The following is a 9694-nucleotide window of genomic DNA, read 5'->3' on the forward strand; positions in this document are numbered from 1 at the left end:
AACTCACAATTCTTGATGTTCGCAAGCAGCTGATCACCTTTTCACCTCGTGGTAAGCTTATCACTTTGGATGTGAAGCTAAAGTCATAGGATTGCGGACATCCTTATATGGTGCTTGTGGTGGTGACAGTTGGTGCTCCTTTGGAGGTCTGTTCAGACGTGCGTGCTCCAACCCCAGATTATGAGCGTTGGAAAGGGGTAAGTGAGAAAACCACCAGCACACAATTTGAATGCCTCTCTATAGCCCATTGATTTCACAGCACCCCTATCCCCTAATAAACACACACCTAGAGTCTTAATCTGCAAACAATCAGTCTCCAAGCGTGTACCCAACCATCCCAGACTATACATACTCAGTTGCCAAGCATACTATCTTGATTGCTGACTATAATTCTTTATAGCTCTAAAATGCCATAGAAAGTTAATCCAACCCCAGTCCTCGTATACCCTAGATTTAGATGGAGAGCACTTACACACTCGCAAAAGGACTACTTGGTTACACGAAAAACTTTTTTTGACGCATATACAAACCAATCCGCAATCCCTCATTCACATGACTCACTCTATCTCTCTCCTCCTCTCTCTTTGCACACACACACAACCAGTCTGAAGCCACTGCTACCACGAACGAGACGCACAAGACGAGACGAAGTATATGATCACAATCGAGCCATAAAAAACCTAATAGACAAACTCTACTTCAACATAAAAGCTCCAGGTACAATGATCGCATCCACCAAATGCCTCCTTTGGTGCGAACCTTGCTATGGCCTTTCTACGCGTGCAATGGCTCTTAGCTGGCCAATCCTTCTCTTGCTTTCCCTTCTACTGTATGTAGCCCTTTATCACTTCTAGCCGTTGCATTTAGCTCTCGGCTCTCCTTCGAGCTTAGCACTGGTGGCTTCTTCAATTGCAGTAGCCGATTCCCACCTTCTCTACCGATTGTCGGATCCCTTCTCTTCGTTGATGATGCTATCCTCTTGCAGCCTTGGCCTCAGCTTCATTCAAATGCAGTGCTTTTCCTCCTTGACTGACCCCCACTTGATGGGCTGCACCTTTTCATGCAGAGTAGCACTACCCCAACCTTCTACACACACCCTTGACGGCCATGACAAACTACTCTCCTCTTGCAACTGCTCACGACCTTCTCCTGTTTCTCACGACTTGCGGCCCATGATTCTCCTTCTGTAGGTGATGCCTTCAACTTAATGGCGAGCCCCCCCCTGCTGTACCGTGAACCTCCCAACTGGCGGCCTCCTTCTTGGTCAGGACCCCGGTAGGCTTGAGCCCCTCCTATTGGTGAGCCTCCCCCTCTTTTTGGCCACTAGTGATGTCACTATTGGTCACCCCCTCAGCAAATTGGTCGGGTCCTCCCTGCAATTTCCGTGCTCTCCTTTTCTACTCCCGTATGGCAACGACCCAGATGGCGTCGCCACCCCATGAAGTCTGCAGTGCGCTACCACCTTCATGCATCGTTTTTTTTTTCTTCAAGTTAAAGCTTTAAAAAGATTTGGGTTTGGCCCTCTTTCATGGGGTTGGCAAGCCTTTGATTGAGGTATCAAAAAAACTCCAACTCAGCTCGCCTTCTCGCCTTTGCAATGTCCACCTCGGCTCTTAATAAAGAAACCCAAGCAAACATGAAATGACTACATCAAGGGTGCTATGCTCCCCAATTTGACACCTCCTAAACAAGAACTGCCTCTCATGCTGAGGGCTCATGGCCACAAACCCAACATAATTGGCCCATAAAAACGAGTTCTTGGTGGAAGGCACTTCGTTGAGAGTATCACAAACACCATATATTGAGCACCACATGCAATAGCTCTCAATGGACATGGTGTAGCATACTTGACTATAAAAAGCTTTGAACTCGCCTAGCTTGAGCAACCATTTTGCATATACCATGACTTTCTGACAGAGAAAACCACCAACCTTTAGCAACCTTAAGCTTGGACTAGGAAAGCTTGAAGATACCCTTGGACTGCTAAGTACGTCATTTGACATACATATTGGAATAACATTGGCTTTACACTGCATCAAGTATCTGCTCAATGACCTTGCCATTTGCATGCAAATAGCCATGCCTCGGCTTCTTGCACTTCCATGGGTGGACATAGTTTGGGTGCACCATCATTGACCACCCCCTTGTTGAGCATTCATGCTCAACCACAATATTATTTAGGTAAAATATGACTGCATATGATAGAATGATGTAAAATAGGTACATAAACTACATAAGAAAAATGATATAATGGCTATATAAATAGGATAGGGATAGAGAGAAGAGCGTCTCCTGCATCATCCTCCAGGATCAAATGGAAAGCTCAAAGCTTCCCCAAGCATGGTGTATAGTCCACCTAGATCAATGTAAAGCATTGGCCGTGGCCATCCACCTGTAAAGCATGTACATCCAAGCCTTCCTTTGCACTTGTAGGCCAATAGACACGCCACCCTTCCAGCTCTTTATAGCACAGAGCTTCGTCACCCTGCATCCATTATCCTTCCTTCCAACCATAAGCATATTTTCCTTCACTTGAAGCACTTGTACCATAAGCCGCTATCATGTCATCTACTACAGAGCAACCCTCCATAGTATATTCCACTTCAAAAAAGCCTCGCAATTGATACAAAGATACCTTTAAAGAAACCTCTAATAACACATGTATCCATAGCATCACATAAAGTAGCAAAAACTTGGCATTTGCCTCCAGTTGCTGCATAGCCAATTCTGTATGTGCTCCTTGAAAACCTGTATCCAAATCCTCTGTAATAGGCTCTAAAACCAACTCCTCATACCCACGAGTATGACCTGCTAGAACTCCAACCTGTTCTTCAAATAACTCATCACCTGCAAGGTTGGTGGCACCTTCCTCTTTGCATGGAGCCTCGCTCTCATAGGCTGCACCTGTATTAGTTTCCATAGAGTCATCTGTCGGAGCTATCTGTCCATGGCTACATACAAACTCTGAAACTTCAAAGTACACCTCAATATGCCCACCAAGGCAAGGTTGCCCCACCCCCTGCATAGATAAATCAACTTGACCTACCACAACTTTTGTTCCTAGCTCCTGCAAGTCATCCTCAAAAACCTGCTCTTCAATTAGGTCTGATGCACAATCAAACCATATTTCTTCTAGCAAGGAATCACCACCACCAGACACAAGAGAAGGATGCTTGACTCGCCAGTTCACACAAGGCATTCCCACACTTTCACTATGCTTCTCCTCGACCTCCAGCTGGTTGACAGGCAACTCGTATACATCTTTCTCAACTTCATCTACATGAAAAACATCATAAGTCTCATACCTAGAAGATAGGGATTCCATCTCCCATGTAGCATCTGTGTCCAAAGCATTGCTAGAGCTCTGAGAGCTGTCCGACTCGTCTTTTGAACTTCTCGATTCTTGGACCATTTCTACCTTCTCTGTTACTGGTTCTGGAACCAACACTTCTTCTTTAAGATCTTCTATCACCTCGTCCTCTTGAGCAAGCAAACTGGATGGCACTCTGAATATGCCTTACTCTACCTTTTGAGACCTGGTTTGCACTTGTTCTACCTCCTCTAGCCTGGAATCATCTTCACGTGCTTTGATCAAATGCATATCAATAAAAGACAGGGCTTTTATCTCTTGATGCTCATCAATCTGTTTGGGCATAGGTCCACTCGCTGCTGCGAGTATATACTACAACAATCCTGCCTCCATCTTCTTCTTCATCTTTTGACTCTTTGCTCTCGCAAATCTGACAGCTTCATCAAAGATCCTTGGATCTTCATAATCCACCCTTTCACGCACATAGGGATGCAAGCAAGATAGAAACCTTTCCAGCTTAAAGTATCCCGCATTGGTTGCTTGGGTAGAAGCCACAAAATCCCTCAAATAAGCTTCAAATCTATCAACAAAAGCATCAAAATTTGTGCTACATCCTACTGCAAGATTTTGATCTTTGCATTTGCTGCCGAGGCCGACACCACCTTTTGATACCTTTGTAGAAATTTCTCTCAAAATCCGATCCAATTTTGCTTGTAAGCATCTTCTAAACCATCGAGCCAAGCTTTTGCTTTACCTCGCAGCACCAAAGGTAGAGTCTGGAGCTTTGCTTCATCACCTGGCATCCGCAGTACTGTCAACATAAACAGCTCAAAATCGGCAGTCCAATCGTCTGCATCTTCATCTCCTTTGAACACCGAACCAAATTCCTGCTTCATCTTGATTCACGAACACTTGGTTAAGAAGCAATCATTGAATCCTTAGTGGGGGCACCACAAGATGGAAAGGGGGAAGTGAGAAAACCACCAGCACACAATCTGAATGCCTCTCTATAGCCCAGTGATTTCACAACACCCCTATCCCCTAGTAAACACACACCTAGACTCCTAATCTGCAAACAATCAGTGTCCAAACCCGTACCCAACCATCCCAGACTATACACACTTAGTTGCAAAGCATACTATCTTGATTCCTGACTATAATTCTTCATAGTTCTAAAATTCCATAGAAAATTAATCCAACCCCAGTCCTCGTATACCCTAGATTTAGATGGAGAGCACTCACACACTCACAAAAGGACTACCTGGTTACATGGCACACATTTGTTGACGCATATATAAACCAATCTTCAATCCCTCATTCACATGGCTCACTCTATCTCTCTCCTTGCACACACACACAACCAGTCCGGAGCCATTGCTACCACGGACGAGACGCACAAGATGAGACAAAGTATATGATCACAATTGAGCCATAAAAAACCCAATAGACAAACTCTGCATCAACATAAAAGCCCCAGGTACAATGACCGCATCGACCAAATGCCTCCTTTGGTGTGAAACTTGCTATGGCCTTACTTTCTATGCGTGCAATGGCTCTTAGCTGGCCAATCCTTCTCTTGCTTTCCCTTCTATTGTATGTAGCCCTTTGTCACTTATAACAGTTGTCTTTAGCTCTCAGATCTCCTTTGAGCTTAGCACTGGTGGCTTCTTCAATTGTAGTAGCTGATTCCCACCTTCTCTACCGATTGTCGGATCCCTTCTCTTCGTTGATGATGCTATCTCCTGCAGCCTTGGCCTCAGCTTCATTCAAATGCAGTGATTTTCCTCCTTGGATGACCCCCACTTGATGGGCCGCACCTTTTCATGCAGAGTAGCACTACCCCAACCTTCTACACACACCCTTGACGGCCATGACAAACTGCTCTCCTATTGCAACTGCTCACGACCTTCTCCTGTTGCTCACGACTTGCGGCCCATGATTCTCCTTCTGCAGGTGATGCAGCCCCTTCAACTTGATGGCGAGCCCCCCCTGCTGTACCGTGAGCCTCCCAACTGGAGGCCTCCTTCCTGGTCAGGACCCCGGCAGGCTCGAGCCTCTCTTGTTTTGGTGAGCCTCCCCCTCTTTTTGGCCACTAGCGACCTCGCTATTGGTCACCCCCTCAGCAAACTGGCCGGGTCCTCCCTGCAATTGCCGTGCTCTCCTTTTCTACTCCCGTATGGAAACCACCCAGATGGCGTCGCCACCCCATGAAGTGTGCAGTGTGCTGCCACCTTGATGCATCGATTTTTTTCCCTTCAAGTTAAAGCTTTAAAAAGCTTTGGGTTTGGCCCTCTTTCACGCGGTCGGCAAGCCTTTGATTGCGGTATCAAAAAAACTCCAACTCAGCTCCCCTTCTCACCTTTGCAATGTCCACATCGGCTCTTAATAAAGAAACCCGAGGAAACATGAAACAAATACATCAAGGCTGCTCCCTGATGTGACACCTCCTAAACAAGAACCGCCTCTCATGCTGAGGGCTCATGGCCACAAACTCAACATAATTGGCCCATAAAAACGAATTTTTGGTGGAAGGCACTTCGTCGAGAGTATCACAAACATCGTATATTGAATTGCACCACCTGCCATAGCTCTCAATGGACATGTTGTAGCATACTTGACTATAAAAATCTTTAAACTCGCCTAGCTTCAGCAAGCATTTTGCATATACCATGACTTTTTGACGCAGAAACCCACCAACCTTTAGCAACCTTAAGCTCGGAGTAGGAAAGCTTGAAGATACCCTTGGCCTGCTAAGTACCTCATTTGACATACATATTGTAATAGCATTGGCTTTACACTGCATCAAGTATTTGCTCAATGACCCTGCCATTTGCCTGCAAACAGCCATGCCTCGACTTCTTGCACTTCCATGGGTCAACACAGCTTGGGTGCACCTGCGTGTGTGCTTAGGCTGCAACAACAAGTTAACTTTTGTTGAGCAGTGTAGGGTTGAAACTAAAAAAAAAAGAGTTTGTCCATTTATGATTCATGTGAAACTCAATTCGCCAACGAAAGCCCTTTATTTGTCAAGGCTTTTTACTTTTTGAGGTGCAAATGAATCAAATTGAAATCCACTTTGCAATGTTTGCAGAGTGGGACAATGTATACTAGATATATTTGCCACCTCCAGGTATACATTTTACATGTCATATCCTCGTTTTCTCATTAGCTCATTTTTGAATAACCAACAACAGCAGTTAAGCAAGAATAATCTTGTTTTAAGTAACTAATGATTTTTTTTGTTGCAATTCCTCCTCTTTTTGTAGCGATTTTAATCTTCATTGCCTTTGTGTTCATGCAGATCTCTTGAAAGCAGATAGCTACGTAATGCAATAGTTTTAGATGGCTCAACACCCTTTTGTTCCTGAAACCCTTGAGCTTACGGGTTATGTTCTCAACTTTTTATCCATCCTGCAAATCCTCTCAGGCTATGGATTAGTGAGCTTGGGAGTGGTCATCTTGGTGTGGATTATATCAGGTGAAATTTTGATTTGCCATGTTACGTGTAGCAAGAGCATAGAATAGTGTATTTTTCTTGATGTATTTATTTTTTTGAGAGAAACTTGTGATGTAATATTGGAGTTTTTAGCCACACTTCCAAGTTTAGAAGTGGCAAAAAGAAATTGGTGATTTTCATAAACTATGGTTAATGAAACTCGAGTTTGATTTTTGTATATAGCTGTCAAGCTATGTAATGTTTAGTACCCTTTTGTTCCTAGAAATTTTACCCTCTGAGATAGATTCTCAACATTTTATGGCTGCACAAATCCTCTTAATTTTCCATATGTGGTTTTAATAAGGTGAACCTTTTCATTTCTCGAGGGATTTTTACAAAATTGGCGACTCAGCCTGTATTGTTTGGTTGGTTCGAATGACCAAATTTGTCAACTTCCTGTGAATGTGTCTTAAATTATCTGCCCTTCCCAACCTTGTGGAAGACCCTTTTGTTTCAAAATTTCCATGATCTGGTAAAGACTGGTATTCATGTATTTTGACGTGATAAAGGACTTATTGCGATTGAAATCAGTCATGAATCATATGTGAATAGCTTATTCCTAGTTTTGAGTTTCATTGTTTTCTTTGAGTGCTTTAGGTAGGTTCCGTCATTTGGTTGGTGTCGAGCGGCTTCTCATGTGCTGGTGGGTGTTTACTGGCCTCACTCACTTGATTCTTGAGGGCTATTTCATGTTTACTCCTGATTTTTATAAAAAGACAACACCTATATTTCTGGCTAGAGTTTGTAAGTATATATGTTGTCTATTCAATTAATAGTTTCCTGGTTTTTTCTTCCCTATGCATCATTGTGACATATAAGCCTAAATGCTGCTTGATATTTTCAAACTTTTAGGAAAGGAGTATAGCAAAGATGATTCTAGATATGCAGCTAGGGATTCAGTTGTGGTGGTGGTTGAAGGCATTACCTCCGTGTTGGAAGGACCAACATCTCTACTAGCAGTGTGAGTGATTTTTTTCTGGTCCATTTCTATAGTTTCAAATTATCCAGATCTAACTATTTACCCATGTATGCTCATTGGTGTAAATTTTCCTCAAGCAAACACCTATGTATCAAACTTGATGTCAGCTTATGGATTTGCGAGCCAAAGGAGCATGCACCATGCACGCATCCATGCTCCTCAATGTCTTATATCACTTGGAGTGCTCCATTAGAGCCTAAGATCTACATTGCAACTCTCACATGCTGCCAATACTAGATCTAGGCTGACAATCCTCCATCATGCTCTACACTTTGTCGCATCTACAACAAGTGACAAACTATTTAGTTGCTTAGATCTCTGTAGCACGTTTAGTATTTTGCTCTTACTCAGGAAGTGCCAGCCTTTATCATGGCTGAGTTTGCCCATCTACTCCAGAGTCTGATAGGAACTCAGTGTGTTGGTTTCATGAGGACGTTCTAATGATGAATAAACTCTAATTAAGCCTGCACCTACTCTTACTGATGATGTGAGTCAGGTTGTTGTAGCCGTTGTCGAGGCTATGCCTGGTAAAGGTGATGATCTTATTCTTCTTGTTTGGATGAGTAGTGAAAAGGTCACAAGTCGTCAAGTTTTCAAAATTTTGAGTCAAGTAAGCCTTCTCTAGAAGCATTTTCAAGTAAGTGAAACCAAACAGCCCACTCCCGGGGGTCTCATTGTAGATGTGCTAGCAGTCGTGCCCCAAACGCCCACAACCTGAAGCCCCCTTTGATTGTCTCCTCAGGTGCTAGGGTAATAATTCATTGATGTGGTGCTGTTGCTTCCCATTGGTTCCTGCAAAGCTTAGCCAATAGGAATTAGTAAGCATAATTGATAGCCTGGTGACATGTGTCTCCCTTTCCCCTTTTGTGAGAGCTTAAGGTTATTAAATAATTTATTTAAACTCTCATTAGACTTTTAGTCTCCTGGCCAATAGGAATCAAGCAAGCCACTGGGTTGCTGGATGCTCATTGGACCCCTTGGTAGACTGTCCAATAGTCTTCTAGGGAGCTTAATTTCTATCGTTTCTTTTATCAAGAATTTTTAAAATTATTAGACTAATTTTACTCTAGCCTAATTCTCATTGGTCCACCTCTATGACCATTCAATAGGATTTGAGGGGAGATTGGGGGCAACTGGCCTAGGAGCCTGCCATGTGTCCATTCTTCCCTTTGGGGAGAGCTTGGGAGTGTGTGTGTGTGTGTGTTTTTTTCTCTCTCTTCCCCTATTATTAGGGCTAGTCCCCTCCTTCCTAGGGATGTGGGAAAACTTTTTAGTCTTCCCATAACCATCCAATATTTTCCACCCTTGGCCATTGGACTTTTTAGTTAATTTTTGGAACCTTAGCCTATGGAAGTCTTAACGGAGCTGAACCTTAGGTCTTTTAAGCTCCATTGATGTACATTTCTCTTTTGCAGACTGCCCCCCTTTGGATCCCTGCTGAGACTGGTTGGCAGCCTTACCAAAATTCTAGCTTTTACTCCCATGGTACCTCCCCATATTAAATGATCAGTTTAACATGAGAAAATCGTTTGGGAGAATTAGATATTAGTTTTTATAACAATCCATAAATTTGCTCACATATGAGATTCCACACTAAAACCTATGCTATCCATAAATTTGCACACCTATGCGATTCCACACTAAATGTCTGGCCTTGTAATGCATACATAAATGAGGCAACTAATAGCCTATTGATAGAGTGTGACATCAAAGTAATCTCTATCATCTTGAAGACTAAGCTTCAAACCTATCTCCATAGGAGTAGCAATAGGCTTAAAATCCTCAAGGTTGAACCTACACAACAATGTCTCGATATGCTTTGTTTGATACCAAGAAATACTTCTATCAATATGATTGAACAATATGCCCAAATAATTATGCAAAAGCCTCAAATTTGACATCTCAAAAG

At 43.2% G+C, this 9694-nt stretch overlaps 1 protein-coding gene and 1 pseudogene across 1 annotated transcript; one reads left to right on the top strand and one right to left on the bottom strand.

The window, feature by feature from the left end:
- Window positions 1–2494: 2494 nt before the first annotated feature.
- Window positions 2495–3199, bottom strand: LOC147433973 (uncharacterized). The gene has a single exon (XM_086489560.1). The coding sequence runs from the start codon at window positions 3197–3199 to the stop codon at window positions 2495–2497; it is 705 nt and encodes a 234-aa protein (XP_086345686.1).
- A 3453-nt stretch (window positions 3200–6652) lies between these two features.
- Window positions 6653–7771, top strand: LOC147433974 (putative 3-beta-hydroxysteroid-Delta(8),Delta(7)-isomerase pseudogene; annotated as a pseudogene).
- Window positions 7772–9694: the final 1923 nt, after the last annotated feature.

This window comes from Adiantum capillus-veneris, chromosome 19 (genome assembly GCF_014529385.1).
Source record: "Adiantum capillus-veneris isolate H3 chromosome 19, ASM1452938v2, whole genome shotgun sequence".
NCBI classification, from domain to species: domain Eukaryota; kingdom Viridiplantae; phylum Streptophyta; class Polypodiopsida; order Polypodiales; family Pteridaceae; genus Adiantum; species Adiantum capillus-veneris.